The sequence below is a fragment of the Camarhynchus parvulus genome, chromosome 28 (genome assembly GCF_901933205.1).
Source record: "Camarhynchus parvulus chromosome 28, STF_HiC, whole genome shotgun sequence".
NCBI classification, from domain to species: Eukaryota; Metazoa; Chordata; class Aves; order Passeriformes; family Thraupidae; genus Camarhynchus; species Camarhynchus parvulus.
This window is the reverse complement of record NC_044598.1, coordinates 3,445,685-3,467,002: the sequence shown is the minus strand read 5'-3', so window position 1 is coordinate 3,467,002 and position 21,318 is coordinate 3,445,685. Positions and strand designations below refer to the sequence as shown.

At 58.9% G+C, this 21,318-nt stretch overlaps 1 protein-coding gene across 1 annotated transcript; it reads right to left on the bottom strand.

The window, feature by feature from the left end:
* Positions 1-291: 291 nt before the first annotated feature.
* On the bottom strand, positions 292-13,446 carry PIK3R2 (phosphoinositide-3-kinase regulatory subunit 2). The gene is made up of 15 exons (XM_030966579.1): positions 12,832-13,446; positions 8,715-8,807; positions 8,281-8,343; positions 7,206-7,337; positions 6,804-7,005; positions 6,450-6,535; positions 6,073-6,178; positions 5,878-5,976; positions 5,570-5,750; positions 5,260-5,385; positions 4,859-5,001; positions 4,486-4,662; positions 4,194-4,265; positions 3,819-3,989; positions 292-3,466 (listed from the first exon to the last, which is right to left on the bottom strand). Exons 1-15 carry the CDS (start codon positions 13,169-13,171, stop codon positions 3,274-3,276), a joined length of 2,184 nt encoding a protein of 727 aa, XP_030822439.1. The 5' UTR covers positions 13,172-13,446; the 3' UTR covers positions 292-3,273.
* Between the last annotated feature and the right edge of the window lie 7,872 nt (positions 13,447-21,318).

Below are 21,318 nucleotides of genomic sequence, written 5' to 3'. Positions count from 1 at the left end.
ACGGGGCTGGGTGCCGGCACAGCCCGCTGTGGCTGCGGGACCGGGGCAGCTCCGGTGGCTGCAGCCCGAGGCACCCCGAGTTCAATCACGGGAACCTCGTGGTTCCCCCGTTTGTAGCCGCTGTTTCCGGCCCTTTCTCAGCCCTCGTCCCCACGCGTCCCAGCCCTACAAACCCGGGGAGCACAATCCTGGCGCGATGGGTCACATCCTGCACCCAGCCCAGGAACTGGGGCACGGCCCCACCGCTCTCCTGCCCCCGCACAACCTCCCACAGCAATCCAGCAGCCTGCTTCATTAACTCTGTTTATTTTGTTTATTTCTCTCCTTTTTTTTTTTTTTGGTTGTTTTTTGTGGGTTTTTTCGAAGTACCGTACAAAAAAAAAATCCTCTTACAGTAACAAATACTGGGTTTACATTAGTAAACATCAACAGAAAGAGCAGAGAGCACTACTGCTGGTAACGGACAGCTCGGGGGGCAGGTTATTCTTTATTGCATATACCTAGAAACTAAAACCTCACGCAGCCACCACGTCCTCTCCGAGCACAAAGCCTCCACTGGCACCTTGGGGGTTACACGGGGGAGCCCCCCCAGAGCAGGGACAGGAGGGACAAGCCCCATACTGCGCCCCGGGGAGCAGGGACAGCCATGTGGCACCCACGGGACGCGGGCGGGTGGCTCGGCTGGGGGACGCGGGCGTCACAAGCAGCAAAGCACAGCCTCAAAACACGGCCGGGTTCAGAACGAGCCAAAGCAGCAAAGGACAAATCACAACGAGCTTTTAATGCTGGGGGAGCCCAGCCCGGGGAGAGCAGGGGAAAGCTGCTGTTCAAGGAGCTGAGTGAAGCACCGTCAGGGAAAGGCAGCCCTGGGGAAGGGCATCTTCCTCCTCGTCGTACACAGGACCCTGTGAGCTGCACCCTGTCAAGGACAGGCTGCCAGCAGGCAGGGAAGGCAGTGCTGCAAGAGGGGTGACTGTGACCCCACCTTGGGCTGTGGCTGGACAGCAGGAAGGGACAGCACGGGGAGAACAACAGAAATTCAGCCAAAAGGAGAAAAACACAGGATGAAGTGAAGCTGGAATTTCCCTGGGCAGCAAAGCCAGGTGAGCACCAAGCGAGTGTTGACGGGTGACAGCTTCAAGCTGAGACTTCCAGATGCTCAGCAGGTCCTGGCATGAGCAGGGAGCAATCCCCCCAAGGCAGGACTGGCCCCAAGCTCACATTTAGGGGTGGTGGTGGAGGAGCCCATGGGATGAGGGGCTGAGGATCCCATCTGTCCTGTGACCTGGGGATGGGTTGGAAGTGCAGGGACAAGCACAGGACCAGCAGAGTCCACAGGCTGTAAAGGTGTGGAACACTGTCAGAGCTTTGGAGTGTTGGTGCAGTCCCCTGGTCACTCCACAGGCCTCTGGATGGAGCTGTGAGGACTGAGCCTCCCTGCCCCAGTCCCACGTGCCCTCATCTCTCACGTGGCCAAGTCCAAATGATTCCCTTACTCATCCCTGGCAGCTTTTCCCAAGTGATCCCCGAAGCCAACCACAGCCTCCCCTGCCCCACTGCCTGCACCTGAGCACCAAACACTGACAAACCAGACCCAAAAACCAGGCCCCAAGGCCTGGAGAGAACATGCAGAGCAGGGAATGGGGCTGTACAGTTGAGCAGAGGAGAGCTGCCACAAGCAACAGGAATGGGATGTTTGCTCCAGCAGCCCCAGCTCCAGAAGGATCTGGGGACAAGGCCAGAGCAAGGCAAAGCAGCAGAGCTGGCCAGGGAGGGAGGGACAGTGCAGTCCCCAACGCAGGTGGCACATCAAGGACAGGATGCAGGCACAGCATGAGCACAGAGCACCCCATGGATCAGCAGAACCCAAACTGCAACGGGAAACAGAAGTGCTGAAGTCCACGGCACCCACCTGCCTGTCCCAAGGAGGAGCCTCAGAGAGGGCATGAGCCACTCTGGCAAATCAAGAGGATCAAGAATGCTCTCCTCCAGCCAGGCAGCTGAGATAACCCAGGAAAGCAAATGCCACCATGGCTTCAACTCTCAGCTCAGCTTTTAAAGCTCTTCCAGGCCCACCTGGGCTGCCCTGGGGCCCTCTGAGCTCGGACACAGCGCCCTGCCTGCAGCAGCCAGCTGCGGTGGGCAGCCCTGCCCCGGCCCCATACAGTATCCATGATTTAAGTGCTTTGCATACATAGTTCACCATCATGCAGATACATTTCAGCATGCCCTGGGCCCCACAGATGTGTCCTCCTGCAGCAGAGAGGTCCTTCATTCCAGGTAGGGCTTGTAGTGTGCGTTGGACTCCAGCCCTCTCCTGCTTCAGCTGCAGGGCCCGGGGCTGTGGCAGCCTGGCAGCTGCTGCCCACGCTGGGGGTGGCACTGGGGGCTCAGCAAACACCAGCACCAGGGGAGCAGCTGGTCACAAAAAGAACCATATTTACAGAGCTACAGTCAGCTTCAATGGGTTACGTGTGCAGAGAGTCACCGAGACCGGCCGGAAACAACGAGCTGTGCATGCCACAGATCCTGCCAGGAAAACACGGGTACCAACACGGATTTCACAGCTTCGTTGGCACAGCTAAGGTGGGAGATTCATGGCTAAGCAGATCCTCCCAGCCCAGGCAGCAAGACTCCAGAGGTGGTTATGACAAGAGGGAATGGCGGCCAGGTGGGGCACAGCATGGAGCGAAGATCTCAGCCAGGGAGCCCCACTGAGGATGAGGTTTCTCCTTCCTAAATGTGTCTCTGCATGCAAGAGCAGTGCCCCTCGTACCAGACACCATCACAGCCTGCGAGGCCACCGAGGGAAGTGAGAGTGAAGGATGCACACACTCAGTGGAGCTCCTCCTCCTCCTCTGCCTCCTCAGGCATCCAGGCAGGGAACCCCTCGGCCACAGCACCGAGGGATCAAGAACCAAAGCTCTACAGTGATGCGTAGCGGGGCAACCTGCCAGCAAGAAGGGGATCTGACCTGCTTGTCAGGGAAGGGGAGGGGGCTGTGCTCACCCCCAGCAATTCAATCACAACTGGATCCCACCTCCTAGAGGCTGGAGCCCACTGCAAATCTACAGCCCAGCCTTTCTGTCCCATCAGCCAACACGGGTTTCAGCTACTGACCAAGAGGGACATCAGAAACGGTCACAGACATCTCAGAGGCTCTGAAGGAGCAGGAGCACAGAGACTCAACTATACAGGGTGCAAGAGTCCAGAGCCAGAAAGCAGCGCCCTGGGGAGAAGCTGAAGGCAGCTGTTGTGTTCTGCATGGGCTGCTCATCTGGCTGGTGGCTGGGAAAGGACCGGGTGAGCCAGCGTGACATTCAGGGAGTCATTGTGCTGCACCAGGGACGTGTGCTTGTAGTGCAAGACCAGGTCCTTGAGGGAGGCGTAGAGGTTGTAGGGTTCAGCAAACCCATAGCCCGTCGCCGTCTTGTAGATCACGCAGTGCTTGGTGTCACCATCCACCCTGCCAAGGGAGACACGGGAGCCTGGATCAGCAGTGGGACAGGGGAGCACAGGCAGGGCCACCAAAGCACCATAAACACCTGGCCCTGGCAGGAGAAGCCAAGGCAGATGGGAGCTGTCACCTCCAGCATATGGTAAGGGGAGGGTGGAGCAATGGAGGAACACAACCTGGGCCAGCCCCATCCCATCCCATCCCATCCCATCCCATCCCATCCCATCCCATCCCATCCCATCCCATCCCATCCCATCCCATCCCATCCCATCCCATGGATCCCATCCCATCCCAACCCATCTCATCCCATGGATTCCACCCCACCCATCCCACCCCAGCCCACGTGCACAGGGATACTCACACCACGGAGCAGGCATAGCACCCCTTCTGGCTGCTCTCACGGATCAGGAAGGTGCCGTCCCGTTTCCCACACAGCATCTCCTCTGCCTGCACACGGTTGATCTTCCCCACATACCACGTCCTCTCCTCGTGGTGGGGTAGCTCCTCCTCGTCATCCATCATGGAGTACTGACTGCAATCGAGCACAGGCAGGGTCAGGTTCCCTAAATTTGGGTGTGTGGCCCCCACATCTCCCCACACTGCTTCATCTGGCAGGGAAGACATCCTCAGCCTCCAGGCAGGGAGCTGGGATTTGCCCATAGCATGAGCAGAACCAGCTGCACAGCCTGTGCTCCCACATCCCCCAAATCCAACAGCACACAAGCAGCACACTCACTCCTCTGTCTCGTTCTTGATGCCCAGCCACTCGTTGATCTTCTTCTGCCGGGCACCCTTCTGCGTCAGCCACCTGGGGGAGGAGGGCAGAGCTGAGCACGGCTGCAGCGAGCCCCGGGCGCGGCCATCACCAGAGGGCAGCAGCCGCCGCTGCCGGGGAGCGCCGAGCCCCGAGGCCGCGCTGCGGGAGCGGCTCCAGCCCACAGCGGGCTGCGAGCCGGTCCAACGAGCCCCGGAGCCCTGGGGGAGGCAGCCGGATGGCTCCCGGGAAGCGCTGCAGGGGCACTACGTACACCAAGTACTGGTCCCGCAGCTTGCGCAGCTGCATCAGGTCTGGCTTGAGGCTGTTCATGCGCTTGTCGATCTCCCGGTTCTCCGAGGCTTGTTTCTTCAGGTCCTGCTCCAGCTTCATCTTGCTGTCGTGGATCTCTGTGATGCGGGACTTGAGCTTCTCCGAGTTCATGAGGATCCTGGGGGAAGGGGGGGGTTAGGCTGTGAGCCAGGGTGGGGGAGGCGGAGGAGGCAGCCTGCCAGCTCCAGCCCACAGCATGCTGCTGGAGAGACAAGGAGTCCACGTGCCTCGGCTCTGTGCTGAGCCAGGAGGATCCTTGCAGCCCCTGGGGCCCTTCTCCAGGCAGGGCAGGCCACCACCACCCCCATCCTCACCGTTGCACCTCCTTCTCGTTGCCCTCCCTCCGGAAGCGCTCGATGTACTCCTTGCTGCACTTCTCCTGTGTCTGACACTGCTCCTCAAAGATCTTGATCGTTTCATTGAAGGCCTCGATTGCCGTCCTCTTCATCTGCAGCTCCTGGGAACAAGGGAGGGGAAAGCTGAGAAACATTTCTTCACATTTGCATCTCCTCTTTTAACTTCCCCAAAGCACTCTGTCCTTGCTGCAGGCAAAATATCCCCTTCAAAGCCCTTCCTCTGAGGAGTGCCTGTCCATGAGCTGACAAATGAGGCAACAGGTGCCCCATCTCTGGTCCCCCCTGGGCACACAGGATGGCTGCCAACACTCAGGGGGTGACAGAGCAGCCCTTGGGGGTCTCAGGCAGTGCCCACATACCTGGGATGTACGTGTGTACTCCTCATACAGCAGGTCGTACTCCCAGCTCTTGTCCTGGTACTGCTGGTGATAAACCTTCAGCTGCTCCCCCACAGCTTCCACACTGTCCTCCTTCACCACCTGGTCCTGCCAAAAGCACAGCCTCAGTCAGGACCTGCTCCAGCTGGTCCCACAAAACCCCACAAAAAAACATTCCAGCACAGGGAGAGGGATGGGACATTATCATCTACAGAAGAGGCAGGGATGGATGAACAAACACCCCTGGCTCAGGCTGGGCTTGTCAGCCACGTCCCTGCAGCACAGGCCTCACCTGTTGGTACTTGGAGATGGGGTAGAGCAGCCTGGTGTCCAGCTTGGCGTTGTACTGGGCGAGTGACTCGTGCCGGTAGTGGGTGATGAGCTCCACCACCGAGCCAAAGGTCAGGGGCTCCGAGAAGCCGTACTTGCCTTCCCGATGGAAGATCTTGATCAGCTTGTTATTGCCTCCCTTCCTGTATGCAGGGGAGAGGAGAGGGCACTTAGCACCACCCCAGCCAGAGACTTTGGCATCCCTGGAAGCACAGGGACATGTCCCACGAGCTGCACCCCTGAGGCTCCCAGGGGATCCCAAAGCCCTACCTGAGCGTGAGCGTGTATTCCCCCTGGATCTTGCTGGAGGCATCCCGCACCAAGAAGGTCCCATCTGGTGTGTCCCGGAGCTTCTCATTCACCTCCTCCCTGCGAGCAACAGGATTGTCACGGCCTGGGAGGCGGCCCCAAGGCTCACCTGATGGACAGGGCACCCCAGGTGTGAGCTGCCAGTCGCCCCCTTACCTGGAAATGTCCCCCCAGTACCACTCGGCGTCCTGCAAGGGCGCGTTGTTCCCGTTGGCCAGGCTGGCTGTGCTGGGCTTCGGCTTCGGTGGCTTGGGAGGCAGGGCTGTGAGAGGAGGAGGGATGAAACAGGGTGAGCCCAAATCCCAGCTCCTCACTGGCAATTCTTGAGTCCCCCTCCCTGCAGTGACTGGCCCAGGAAGGCCCCTTGGCCACCACGTTTCCTGGAGCTGCTCCAGGCACATCACCAGCAGCTGAATACCTTAAGCTGGCCTCCAGGCTATCAAAACACCCTGAGCAACCCAATCACGGGGGCAAGAGAGTCCACACCCACAAATGCCAGTGCCTCAGGCCCCAGGGAAGGGGTATCTCAGTACCTGGAGGCAATTGTTCTGGCTCCAGCTCCTTCGTCTGAAGAAGTGTCTCCAGAAACAGCACGGAGAAGTCAGGGCTCAGCTCTGGGCTGCAGGGAGAGAAGAGACAAGTCAAGAACAGCAGTTGTGGGGTACAACATGGCACTGCTCCCACATCCCCTGGGGTCAGCTGGTTCATCCTAGCTGCCAGACCCCAGGCTGATAGGGCAGCAAGGGCTCTGTCCCGGCTTGAGTCCCACCTCTGTGTGCTGCCAGCAGTTTAATCCCACGTGCAGCCCAGCAGGGGCTGGACTCCTTGTCCTGGCAGGCACAGTGGCCGGAGCTGGGAACACTGCTGGGACCAAAAGCCTGATGTACCTGGCGCCGGGCAGCCGGAGGAGCAGGGGGCCGAAGATCTCTCCCAGGGCCCGAGGGTGGAGGCTGTTGCTCTCGGCCTGCTGCGATACCTTCCCCAGATGCCGGAGCAGGAACTGCAGGGTGAGCGTGTTCTGGAGCGGGACCGCAGGCGACTCCAGGGCCAGCAGCAGCTGCTTCCGGCAATTCTCTGGCTGGGGGATCTCTGGGGAGAGAACAAGACACGAGGGAAGAGCTGGGACAGCCGGCACCACTCTCCACGCTCCTGCTGCGTCACAGCACAGGAGTGCTGTCAGCACTGGGGGCCATGTGCCAGGCCCCATAGGTACAGGGCTCATTTTAATATCCCAGATGCGTCCACCCCAGCCAGGCACCCATTCCCAAGGCAGCCACAGAGGCCCTTACCCTGCAGGATGCGAAGGATATCTCCATGCACTGACACTGGCACCACGGGGGAGGGCAGGTCCTGCAGGTAACCTCGCAGTGCCTCGCCCAGGGAGTGCACGTCCAGGGGCTCCAGGTCACCCAGGGTCCAATCTATCAGGGCACAGATTTCCCATGGGAGGGTGGACACAGCACTGGGCACTCAGCTGGCAGCTCTGGTGCTGCCAACACCCATCCCAGAAACCATCACACAGCAGCCAGCTATCATGAGAGCTCATCAGCACCACGAGGGAGCTCAGGCAGCCCTTAGGCAGCTCATGTGACAGACGATGTGCACCCCAGAAATAATCTGGCTCTGCAGTTCCCCTTGGGAGAGGGCAGAGGTCATTCTGGGTACCCACAACCTTTGCCCAGAGCCCCAACACAAGAATTCTGAGCAGGTATAGTTTGGGTGAGAGTTTTGCTCTCTGCTGCCAGCAAGAGTCGAGCTCAGACTGAGCAGCCACACACTGGATGCAACAGAACAAACACCTCCCTCGAACACAGGATTTTGGGAAGCACAAAAAGTCTGTCCCAAGAGCCCAGCCTGGCAGCACTGTGTAGCTGGGGTTTGCAGGAACGTCTGCAGGAGGAGACTTGCCAGCATGGTCCCGGATGAGGCCCCAGCCCAGCCGAGAGGCAGACAGCTCCCAGGGCTCCCCAGCACAGACATCAGCTCCAGCCACCAAGCCGAGCTCAAAGATCCTCCCCTGCTTATTAGTGGCATGACAGAGCCAGAGAAGCCTCCACCAGCCCATCAGCAGAGCACCCCAAAGACAGCAGGGGACAGGCACAGGGGTTCAGCTGTTTGCCTGCCAGTCTCTGAGCCAGCCCTCCATGGATGGTGCCAGGGATCCCCCCCTGTCCCATCCCTTCCACGCAGGACAAGGACGTGGTGGGATGGGGACAGCCCAGCCCCAGAGGCAGCGTGCAGGGAGTCAGGAACTGCCGGGGACAGGCGAGCCTGGCCTGGATTGCATTACTGCTGGCACTGTCACATCCACTAATCTCCTCCATCTGAGCCGATTCGCCTCCACCGCGCCGAGCTGGTTCTTACCGGTTCTCAGCGCCTGCCTCAGTTCGGAGCCAGATGTCCTGTACAACATCTCGCTGTCCAGCCCTGCAGAAGGGGGGACACTGCTGTCAGCTCCAGCACAGGCACTGTTTCAGTGCCAGCTGGGTTGTGGCATGGCCAGGCATGGATGGTGTCCAAGCCAACCCCCTGCTGCAGCCCCCTTGGCCCCCAGGACACTCAGTTCAGTGGCCCCATCTCTCCACCATGGCACAGATCCAGGCTGGAAGCACTTCCCAAACCACAGCACCCACCCAGTGCGTGTAGGTACCCAAATCAAACACCCTCACGGGCCTCAGCAGCTCAGCCCAGGGAGGAAGATGAGAGCAGCTGTGTCCTGTGTGTCCCACAGAACTCAGGTTTCATTGTGGGGTTTTGGGGTGTATCAGCATCCCCAGTGCTCAGCATTGCCCCCTTACCTTTCTTCTCAATAGCTTCCACCAGCTTCACCAGGAGCGGCGGAGCAATCTCGGGAGGGCTGAACTGCTCCTGCACGTCTGGGAGAGGAGACCCTGGGGAGAGGGAGGGAGAGAAGGGCTCAGCACCAGCTCAGCCCTCAGCAGCAGAGCTGGGCCATGGCACAGCCCAGGCAACTCCCAACAGGAGCAAGGAAAGCTGTGGCTCCCACTGTGAGGCTGTGGCTGAGGCAAACACAGCAGGCAGCCTGCAAGGAACCTGCCCAGGAGCCAGCGCTTGTTGAGCTCCAGCCCTGACTGGGTGTGCACAGGGAGATATCTGCTGCTCTGTGCAGAGGCCTGGAGACAGAGCCCACCCCCCTGGGGACCCGTACCCCCCCCGGGCAGGCAGCACAGGGGTTACCAGGGCTCCTGGAGCTCAGGGCTGGGTCCCTGCCCAGCACAGGGGCTGCGTAGGGCTGGCAGCGGAGCGGGGCCAGGGAGCTCGCTCTGCTCGTCGTGGTGAGCTGTGATTAATCCAGCGATTCAGACAGAACGCCGTGTCAGCAAATTCCTGCCCTTGATTGCTCGTTTAACATGGAAACGGGCCCTGTGCCTCCCCCTCCCCGTGAGCCCACAGCCTCTGTGCAAGCTGCTACAGGGCACAGACAGCCCGTGGCACGGGACCAGCATCCCCCCATTCCTGGGGGATCTGCAGCCCCGCATCACTGCCACTTCCAGAAAATCTTGAGGTTCTGGCTGCAGGCACCCCCCTCCCCTGTGCATGCCGGGGCAGGAGCACGCAGGCCTGGCTGAGGAGCTGCCAGCAGGAGGTTTGCCGACGGATGAGCGGTGCCAGGCTCCATCCCGCTTCCAAAGCAGCACCAGCCAGAGCAGGAGGTTCCTCCAGGCTGGTCCACAGCACCTGGCAGACCCTGGGGAGCCCGCAGTGGGTGAGGACACCCAGCACACTCCACTCTGCAGAGGCAGAGCCAAGAGGCTGCTCCCCGTTGCGAAACAGCTCCGTTGTCATGGATCTGACCCGAACTCGCCTGGTGTGGTCTCACCACAAGGCGCAGCAAGCTGGAACTGCGCACCCAGCTCAGCCTCCTGCACCCACGGCCTCGAGGGGAGACAGAACAGCCATGGGAAGGGAGGGGAAGGGAAAGGAAGCACAGGGGTCAGGCACCCAGCAGCTCTGTAAAGGCCTGTGCTGCTGGGAGAGGGGACAATCCCACACTGGAGCGAGCTCCTGGGCACGGTGTGGGTCGGTGTGGGGAAGCTGCAGGCAAACTTCCAGGCTGGCAGCTCCCGGCCTGACCCTTGGGAAGGACTGAAGGGAGAGTAAATACTGGCGCTGCCCACGTGGCCCAGCCGGGAATGTGCTGCTTCAGCAGGCAGCAGCTTGTCTTTTTTTGTCAGGCACGGAGCGGGGAGCCAGCAGCAACTCCTGAGCCTGCCGGGCCTCCGGGCTGGGCTGCCGTGAACAAGGCTGCTCACAGCACGGCCCGGGCAGCTGCGGAAATATTCCCGAGCCGCATTTTCCGCTCGTGTTCTCTGCGGAAGGCAAACACCAGCAGCTCGTAAATCCAGAGGCACAACGCGCTGGGTCTCGCCGCTCCCGGGACAGCTGTGGGGCTGGCCCTGCTCCACGAGTGACACTGAGGGGCTCAGGGGTCCCTGCCAGCCAGGGCAGGAGCTGGGAAGCAGGGAAGGAGCTTCGTGGGGCTGCCAGGAGATGGTTCTGCACCTCCTAAAGTGCACACCGTGAAGAAATAAGACAGGCTTGGCTCAAATACAGTTTTTCCATTGCAAAAATGTGTCTCACCAGCAGAATACAGAAATAAAGAATCACAGAATATCCTGAGCTGGAAGGGAACCACAAGGATCTTCAAGTCCAGCTCTTAAGTGAATGGCCCATAGAGGGATCAAACCAGCAGGCTGAGTGCAAAATGGCTCTGGGTGTTTGAACTGCCTCCCTGCAGGCCCTGCCTATACCCTGAGTGGAGGTTACCTCTGGGGATGGCCCCACAGGGGGCAGGGACAGGGCAAAACTCAGTGGAGCAGGGAGAGGGACCACAGGGATCCTGGCTAGTTGCAGAACAGAGGGGGAGAAGGACCTTGGAGATGTAAGAGTGGGACAAAGCTGATCTCACGTGCCCTGGTACCCCACCCTCCATCCCTGGGCATGATGCAGATAGGCTGGCTTTTGGTTTCCTTCCCAAATTTGTCTTTGCTGTGCTTCAGGAGCTTTGGCATGTATCTTATTCCATCTCCCAGAGACCCCACCAGTGGCTTTGACCACCCAGACACACCTCCACCAAGCCCCCTTGAGGAGAGGGGAGAGCCAAGGAGGGCAGAAATCCAGCCCCCGAGGGAGCACCGTGCAGGCAAGGCCAGCACACGCAGCACAGAGCACATCCCAGCAGCACAGAGCACATCCCAGGCTCCTGAGAGGAGCAGCTTTCTTGGAAAGGCAGGTTGCAAGCGAGATGACTCAGGTCAGGCTCTCCTGCCAACCCAAACGCAGCAGGGCCCGGCCGCATTCCCACCCTGCGGAGATGTTTCCTGGGGCCGCCCCTCCGGCTCCGGGAGCAGGAGGCAGCTGCAGGGAGCTGCACCAGCCCCACAACCCTGGTTTCGTAAGACCCCAGAGGTGTTTTCACACAGCCAAAAGCATCTGCTGGGGTAGCCGTGGCTCCCAGGCAGAGAGGGATGGGGAGGATGCAGCACTGCCAGCTGGGAGCGTTCCCTGGCACTCTCCAGCTCCTGCTGCCGACCCCACTCCTCCCATGTACACCAGCACGAGATCTTCTGCAAGGCATGGGAAGGCCAAGTGTGGCTGTCACCCCCCAGAGGATCACAGAATGGTTTGGATTGGAAGGGACCTTAAAAGATCACCCATTAAAACCCCCCTGCCTTGTGCAGGGACATCCTCAACTAGATCAGGTTGCTCCAAGCCACATCCAGCTTGACCTGGAACACTTCCAGGGATGGGGCAGCCACAGCTGCTCTGGGAAACCTGTGCCAGGGCCTCACCACCCTCACAGTCAGGAATTTCTTCATAACATCTAATCTAAATCTCTCCCTCTTTTAATTTAAAACTTCCCCCTTGTACTATCACTATCTGTCTGTATAAGCCTCTCTCCCTCTTTTATAGAAGTACTGGAAGGCCACAATAAGGTCTCCTAGAGCCTTCTCTTCTCCAGGTGAACACCCCCGGCTCTCCCAGCCTGGCTCCAGCCCTAGGAGCATTTCTGTGGCCTCCTCAGGACTCACTCTAACAGGCCCACATTTTTTTGCCTTGTCCAGACCCAGACTCAGCACTGCAGGTGGGGGTCTCACAAAGGAAGAGTAGAAGGGGGAAACCCTGGGGGGCTGCTGAGCCCTGGCCACAGGGTTTATGTGCCTGGGAGCCAAACAAACAGGCTGAGAGCAGGCAGCTGCCACAGCTCCACAGGCAGGGCTGAGGCACGTTGGCTCTCCCAGCCCGGGTCTGTGCCAAGGCCAGGCGGGCTGGGAGGCAGCTGCAGGTGCAGGACAGCCCATGCCCAGCCCCAGGGTGGCTGCCTGGCCCCAGCGAGGGCTCTGCGACCCGCAGGGTGGGCTGGCTGCCAGGCAGACAAGCAATTAGCTCCAGTTCTCAGAAGAACTCTTTTAGACCCTGACTTTTCTCCTCTTGCCCAGAGACAAGTAATTGTGTCTCTCAGCAGGGCTGAGCAGCTCTTGGCAGGGAGCACTGCCCCAGGCGCTGCAGGGGCGGGGAGGTGGTGGTTGGGAGAGGTCAGGACTTATCCTGAAGGGAGGGAGCCTGGCAAAACTCAGTGGAGCAGGGAGAGGGACCATGGGGATCCTGGCTGGTTGCAGAACAGAGGGGGAGAAGGATCTTGGAGATGTAAGAGTGGGACAAAGCTTGCCCCAGGAAGCTCTGCTGAGCAGACTGACAAGCTGGAGGAACAAAGTGCTTTCCTCTGGGCCAGCACTGAGAGAGGCTGGCTTTTGGTTGTGACTCAACTGTACTGCTGCTGCTGGGGCAACCCAGTGCTGCCGAGCTGAGAGTTTCACCGCTGTCCTACAAAGCCAGTCACACAGCAAGACTGTGGAGGTGTCCCAGAGCAACAGGGCACACAGCAGGGCTTACCTTGCTCCAGAGCCTCGGGCAGCCGGCCACCACTGGCCCCAGGTGTGGCAGGAAGGGGTCTCTGCACCCGGGGCCGGTGTGAGGGGACAGCGATTTTCACCGGCCCCACGTACTCCACGTAGGTGCCAGGAAAGTCCCCCTTCTGCTTGGTGCGCTCGTTGACGCCCAGGATCCACCCGATCTGATTGGGGGTCTGCTCATCTCCATCTTTGAAGCCCAAGGCTTGCAGGGCCCCCTTGCTCACGACCAGGATGTCCCCGGGCAGCAGGTCAATGTCCTCCTCGCGCTCCTTGCGGTAGGGGTAGAGCGCGCGGTACTGGAAGCCGTCGGTGCTGCCCATCCTCTCTGCCAGGGGAGAAAGGGCTCTGAAGGGTGAGGCAGCACGTTCCAGGTGGGAGAGGAGGGCCCTCAGAGGCAGCTCTCCCCCATCAGCACTCTGAACTGTCTCTGTGTGAACTGGCACCCCAGGAGCCTGGTCTGGGTGCCCAGGAGCGCTTAGGTGCAGCCCCTTTTCCTCAGCTTGAAACCACGATTCAGCCAAATTATGGAGCAAAGGGAGAAGGAGACGAACATAATCCAGCACTGGTGAGTGGGCATGCAGCGAGGAAACCCAAGATCAGGGTCTGTTTCACCAAAAAAGCCAGTCTCTTGGAGTCTGGGGAGGAAAAGCACAGTAGGCTTCCAGCCTGGAACAGCGTGGCACGCTATGTTCCTCTTTCTAGTGCCTGCAAAGAGAAGAATTGTCACTGCACAGCCAGGCACCCCACGCCCTCCTGACATGCCAACATTCAAACCAGGAGTTCACCTGAGAGAGGCAGGACTCGTTTCTCTCCTACCTAGCAGAGCCCTGGATCCAAGCAGGGCATGCTAATCCCGATTTACACTCCCAAAAGCAAGCGAGGAGCCAGTGGCTGCGGGCAGGAACGCTGCCTCCTCTCTGCTACAGCCAGGCACCAGCTCTGCATCTTAAAGAGGTTCACCCCTGCTTCTTCAGCTTACCCTCCTCGCAGCACTTATGCAAACAAGGAGACAACAAGTGGGACAAAACAGCCTTTATGCAGGATAACTTTTGCATACAGAAAAGGGTGACCCTGCACCCACCAGCTGCAGGCCCTGAATGGGAGCAGAACAAACAGATTTAACCTTCCCTTGTTAAATCGATTAAATTTCACAGTTCACCTTTACATCTTGCCATGCAATCCCCCACAAAGGCATCTTCTGAAGGGAGCTGCCCACAAATGTAGGTTAACCACGCTTTCAGCAAAAGGCTTTCGAGATGCACTGCCATTCCCACAGAACAGCACTTCAAAGCTTTGCTCTAAGCAAAAAGTCAATTTTTGAACTTTTCAAAAGCAGCAGCAGCAGCATCAAGTGCAGGCACAGGTTCTTTTCGCAGAGATGGAGGCAAAAGGAGTTAAAATAATCTTCAGAAGCCTTCAAGTCTACTTAGAGCTCCTAACTGCCTTTCAGCTATTCAGAGAGAAATTGAATATGCTGCCTGCCCTGCCCAGAAATCCACCAAAAAAGAATAAACCTGGGTTATAACATGTTGTTGAAGAGATGTACGAGCCAGGACATTCCCACCAGCCAGGCACGTCCTCTTTTCCCATCCCCTCCTGGCTGCACAGGCCAGTTTTCCACTTCCCTCAGGCAAATCCCAGAGTTCTGGTTCCCGCAGAAACGGCATGTGGCCGAGGACCGGACCTGCAAGGCACCGGGGCAGCCAGAACCCAGCCTTCCCAGGGACACCCTGGGCCTGCTCAAATGCTGCAGGTCTTGTTAAAGGCTTGAGCTGTTTTGGCCCAGAAACCACCAAACCCAGCTCAGACTCTTGAGTCTCATCTGAAAACTATTATCGAGCAGGAAGGTGCTTCTCAGGGCTGTGGGAGGCTGGGCAGAGGGATGTGAGGAGGCAAAGGGAGCCAGGACACTCTTCCCAGAGGGGTCAGTGAACAACCAAGCATGGCACGAAGCCAGGCCTGCTCTGACTGCGGGTTGGACTCTGTGACAGGCACCAACGTTGGTGATCTGCAGGATTTCAAAATAACCCTTCCGGGCCAGTTACACTTTACAGTTCATATCAGCTACAAATCCCTCTTTCCTCCTGCACGTGCTATATCACCCCTGCACGTGTCACCACATCTGCACGTGCTGCCACAAAGTCTGGGATCGGGGTGAGTCCCCCGAGAGAGGAGCCAGCCCCACCTCTCACAGCCAGGCTCTCCAGCTCAGCACCAGGGCTCCTTCCCTTGACAAGGACAAAAGGCACAAAGAGGCCATGGCACAGGAAACCTGTGCAGCAGCCAGAGCCCGCACCGCCTGCCTGAGCTCGGGCAGGCGTCCCAGCCGGGCTGTCTTTGCCATGAATGAACAGGCACTGCCCGCGGGGAGGTGAGGCACTTGCGGCCAGAGGCGGGTGGGGAACAGGATTGAGCCTGATCCAACTTGCTGGAGAGCTTCTCCAGAACTCCAGGAGCAACACCAGACTGCAGAATTCATGGAGAGACCCTACAGAGGTTTCTGATGTTCACAGGGGAAGCAGCACAGCCCAGCATGGCAGCTGTGAAAGCTCCCGTCGTGCTGGGATAGTGGCTGCAAGGAACTCGCAGCAGAGCCCACATTTCCCCAATCCAACCAGCACCAGCCAGGAAAATATTACTTCATAATCCAGAGCATAAAGAGAGATTTATGACCAGGCTCACTGGCTGCCCCTCTGAGTGCTGCCTGTCAGGGTCCCCCAGAGCGGAGTCGCCGTGCCGGGGACACTGTCTGCATGCCAAGGGCCTGAGTGCCCGCTGGGCACGGCGCTGGCAGCTCCCCCTCCTCCCGGGGAGGACAGACCCCAGAGTGGCTTCTCCTGGAGAGGACAGACTCCAGAGTGCACCCAGAGGCAGCAGAGCCCAACCCCAGCAGGGTCAAGGCTCCCCCACAGGCACCCCCCCAGCTTCCACCCGCGGATCCCAGCCCCGACTCCAGGCGTCTCCGACAAGCCGGTGCAGCTGAAGAGGCTGGAAGGACAAAACGCTCAGGCCTGGCAAACTCGTTCAGTAGCTTTTAAAAGCAGATCTGCGTGGAGGGGTGGGAAGAGGAGAGTGACTCTGGAGCACCAAGTGTCTCCAAAGAGCAGGTCCCGCAGCTTCTCCCAACTGACTCCTTCACAACCTTCTTCCCTGGGGTGGGAATGCAGGCACAGCTCTGTGCCACCACGCTCCCCACGTCCCAGTGGGTCACTGGGCACATGAAAAATCCAGAGAACTCAGAGCCAGGCTGTTCCTGGAGAAGCCTCACCTGCTTTCCCCACACTCAGCCCAGGTGGGCACTGAGTGCTCATGAACATGAGTGAGGAGCTCCCCAAGAGACTCAAATCCTCATGGCGAATGCCAGCACCATCCTCTCCAGCGGCAACAGTTGTCCTCTGTCCTGCAGAGGCTTCCCTGGCTGAGCTGCTCCCTTGGAGAGCAGCTGACAGAGCTCTGGGGATTGGGAACACACACTTCCCAAAGCCCTGGAACAGCTCTTTGGAGAGAAGGCAGTGCTGAGAGGCCGGGACACGCACAAGCCTGTCGGCTGGAAGCACACCTTGGAGCAGGAGAGAGGCAGCACCTCGCCAAAAGATTTCTGCTGGGCCCAGCTCCAGCTTTGCTCAGCTCTCAGAGAGGAACCTCGTGTGTCTGTGCTGGCGAGCACTTGCTTAGGCTGCTCTGAAAATCCCATGCATCAGACAGCTAAATACCTTTGGTAAATCTATCTCAGCGCCCAGAAACAATCCCTCGATTCATTAACTGCTGTCAATACTTTCTTTGTTTAATACATCAGTTTGAAACAAAAAACACATTACAAGTCTTTTTGTCTGTGCCCAGCACATAAATAAAAGCATCTTAACATTTTAAATGTGGTTCCTGTGCTTTTTAACCCAGTTCCAAATGCAGTTCAAAGTGCAGCTTGACTTGAAGCAAGACTGAGTTACTTTCCTTCCAGAAAGAGGAAAGAATGCATAAAAATATTTAAAAGAAGAATATGCTCACACCAGTATATGCAGCTCCAACCTTTCCAAGTTACATCAGATCCTCAGCGAGCAAAACAAACACCATATCGAGTTTGAACTGCAAGTTACCGTCAAAAAGAACAAACTTTTCCTTTAACAAAAAGAGAAAATAGAACAATGCAATGATGGATGGGAATAAAAATGGACAGGGAATTGCCTGCCACGGTGACATCTGCTGCTGCATCACATCCTTCTGACCCACGCAGCCAGGGCAGCTCTGATGGCCTCAGCTCCTGAAGCTGGCAATGGCAAGCACATCATGGGTTATCCTGTGCCCACCGAGTGGCAGAGAGAGCAAGAGCTCGGCAACCCCTGATTTATAACCAGGACAAACAGCACAGCAAATCCCTGAGCTCCCAGGCAGCTTCCCGCTGCCTCCCCAGCAGGAACAATGACTGGAGAATCGTCTGGCGAGGCTGGAGCCATGAGGCAGGCTGCGTTAGAGGCGGCAGTGCCACGAGGAGCTGAGGGGGAAGGAGCTGGGAGAGCCTGCAGGGAGCTGGGGCGGGCGGGATGCGGAGCTGGACACGCTCCAGCAGCTGCCCCTGGGGAAGCGGCCAGCGGAGCAGGGAGAGCTGAGCCCGGGCTGGCCACGGCGCTGCCAAGCCAGCTGGTATTTCCTTCCAAACAGGGAAAAGCTGCAGGGGAGGAGGGGAGTTATGCCTGAGCAGTGCCCCAGCCAGGCATGGGATAGCCGAGGCTGTTTTCACCTCTTCTTTTCCCCAGAAATGCTTCCCAGCCAGCCAGCAGCAGCTCCTGCCCACAGCCACAAGCCACCCTTTGCCAGGGACACTGAGCATCTCCTGCTCACGCCTGAGTTTCATTAAATATCTTGCTTTATTCACCAAAGCCCGAGGAAGTGAAGGAATATCTGAAATATCTCACTGAAAAGGTCAATGTCATGATTAACAGGGACACGAGGAGTTGAATAAAACAAGATGATCAAAACCTTCCTGACTTTTGGGAGACCACTGGAGGTCCCAGAGACCTCCTGCTCAAAGGCTGGACAGTGTGAGAGCACCTCAGTCTGCACACCTACTCCAAGACTTCTCGCACTGTCCAGAGACACTGAACTTCCTTGCTCCAGCTGAAGCTTGTTCTTTCTCAGCCACCTCACAAACTTTCTCCTCCTGCCTACAAGACATTTTTACGTGGCCAGAGACTTTTATTTGCTGGCAGTGGGCAGAGAAGGACCCAGCACCCAACACCAGCCCCATCACCTCACTCCAGGCTGCTCTTACACCATCCCCCACACAGCAAGAACACACTAATTCCATTTTAGGAGCATTCATGGAGCTGGCTTTAGCAATATAGAAACCCAGGAGCTGTATTTTGGCAAAAAAATTACAGTTCTAAAAAAAACCTGAGTACATGAAAAAAAAAAAATCAAACTGCTCTTGCTAACTTATCTGCTTAAAATCACATTCCCCAGGGTATCTGGAATTTATATGGTTTATTAGCAGCTCTGCACAGCTCAGCAATCACATGAAGTAACCGACGAGGTAAGAAGCACCCAAGTTAATAGACCAGCATGATTTGGATATTGGTGAGAGAGCCAAGACCTTCCAACTTGAGAAATCCACCATCCCTTCCTCTGTCTGCTTTTCATCTTCCATTACCCAGCTACTTTAGCTCCAAGCTGCGGCTCCAGAGATTCCCAGAGGAATTAAAAGAGCCCTCGATATTATAAATACTCTTTTTCATTGTAAACACACCCCGGCACTCAGAGCTCTGACACGGCTCCAAACTGGCTCCGCAAACCACTCTGCTCCTCGCCACATTCCAGCTGAGCCGCGCTCTCCCTTCCAACCCAGCGCCTTTGTCCAAGCCAGACCCAACTGCAGGCACAGAGGATTTTCCTGTGTGCCTAAAACCTTGTTCCAGTGGTTTCAGTATGGAACACTGGGGTTTGGGGCAGAAATCAGCTTTAGGAGGAACGAGGCTGTGCCACGAACCGCGCAGGCAGATGGAAGCACGAGCTGCCCACGTCAAAGAGAGCCACCAAAGAAACCAAACCATGCCTTGGACTTTCCCACATGGTGGAAGGCTAGAGCAGAGCCCAGTGCAGCCTCGGGGACACAGCAGCCCTTGGCATGTCAGGGAAGGGTGGGGGAATGGCCAGGAAAGCAGTGATTTAGGCTATATTTACTCAGCTGTCTCCATTCTCTGCTCTCACAGAGAAAGTCACAGGGCCAGTTCCCCAGCGGCTCCAAGAGCTGCTTGGGAAATCAAAGCTGCATTAATGGGAGGAGAGGCAGCCTCGACTCCATTGAAAGGCAACGCTGGGGCTGCTCCAGCTCCTCACAGCTCGCTTTTCTCCACCGTTTTGCCCCCTGGTTTTATCCCCCATCGATCACAGACCCCCAGTTTAGGAGGCACAAGACCATGGGAACCTTCCTCCTCAAGGGGCTGAGAAACATCCCCAGGAAGAGAAGAAATGCAATGGCCAACCTCCCTGGGAAGCAGTGGGGGGGCTCATGCCAGAGCCAGGGCTTGGGGGATGCCGTGCAAAGCCACCCTTGGGCTGAACCTGGCACATCCCTGGGGCACCAGCTCCAGCCTGGGAACCGCTGGGTGTGAACTGCCCCCGGGCAGGGGGAACAGAGCTGGGACCCCCAGGACTCTCGGTGATGGGGATGCACCGTGCTGGGGGGTCCCTGCACTGTCACAGTGTGGGGGCAGTGGCACAGGGGGGGGATCTGTGATGGCACTGCTGGGATGCAGACAACCTGGAGGGATCCGGGCCCCAGCACCGGGGGGACAGGGACAGTTCAGGGGGACAGGGACAGCTTCGGGGGAATCGGGGACACAGCCCCGGCAATGGGGGAGAAAGGGACAGCTCAGGGGGAAATGGGGGGTACAGCCCCAGCAATGGGGGGGACAGGGACAGCTCGCGGGGTAATCGGGGGCACAGCCCCGGCAATGGGGGGGAAAGGGAGACAGCTCGGGGGGGATGGGGGGCCACAGCCCCGGCAATTGGGGGGAAAGGGACAGCTCGGGGGGAAATGGGGGGTACAGTCCCGGCAATGGGGGAGACACAGGATCAGCCCTGAGGGGGACCGGGGAGCATATCGTCGACAATGGGGGGGACAGGGACGGATCGGGAGGAATCGGGGGGCATAGCCCCGGCCTCACGGCGAAGCCACACGGCAGTGGCAGTGTCCTGGCAGCGGGACACCCTGCGCCGGCAGCTCCCGAAGGGTCCGGGCACATCCTCGAGGCTGCCCCGTGAGGGACAGAGCCAAGCCCCGAGGCGCCTCACGCTGAGGGGGTCCCGACGCCCACCCTGGGCCTGGTTCCGATCCAGGCCCGCTCTCCCCGATCCCGATGCCCCCGATCCCGATCCCGCCGCTCCCGGCCCCGCCGCACCTCTCCGCCGGCCCCATCCGCCGCCGCTCGCCTCCAGCCCGCTGCTGCCTCCGGCCCGGCGGAGCCTTGGACAGGCCCGAGCGCCGCCGGAACGGCCCGAACCCGCCCCGGAAACAGCCGACAGCAGACGAGAGAGAACGGAACTGCCCGAATCTATCCCGGAAATAACCGAGAGCAGACGACAGAGGACGGAGCTGACCGAAGACTCCGGCCCCGCCCCTCCTCTGGCCCGATCGCTATCGGGGCCCCGCCCCTCGCGCGAGACTCTCCGGAAGGAGCCGAGGGGGCCCGGAGGGAGAGCGCGGCGGCGCCCCCTGGTGGCGAATGGGGCAGGCACCGGGATTGAACCGGGACTGAACCGGGATTGTACCGGGATTGAACCGGGAACAGGGCACAGCACCGGGATTGAACCGGGATTGTACCGGAATTGAACGCGGATTGAACCGGGATTGAACTGGGAATGGGGCACAGCACCGGGATTGAACGGGGATTGAACCGGGAACGGGGCACAGCACTGGGATTGTACCGAGATTGTACTGGGAACGGGGCATAACACCAGGATTGAAGCGGGATTGAACTGGGATTGAGCCAGGGTTGAACCGGGATTGAACCAGGAACGGGGCACAGCACCGGGGCTGCATCAGGCACTGGGACTGCACCGGGCACCAGGATGGCACCGGGAACAGGGCAGGGCACCAGGCACTACCCGGGCACTGGATATGGGCACAGCACCGGACATGGGGCACAGCACCGGGACTGCGCTGGGCATGAGGCACCAGGGACTGCACGGGGACAGAGCACGGGGCAGGGATTTGGGAATGGGGCATGGATTTGGGAATGGGGCATGGATTTGGGAATGGGGCATACCTGGAGTGGGGCGTGGCACCCAGCACGGGGCACTGCCCTGGGCACAGGTCACTGGGGTGTGGGACACTGCTCCAGGCGCTGGCACCACACCGGGGCCCGGTACCAGAGCCAGGCTGGGTGCAGCCACCCCGGTGCCACTGCAGGGCCACCTCCCTCCCCTCCCAGCTGTGCTGGCACCCCATTCACCCCCTGGCATCCTCCCCAGA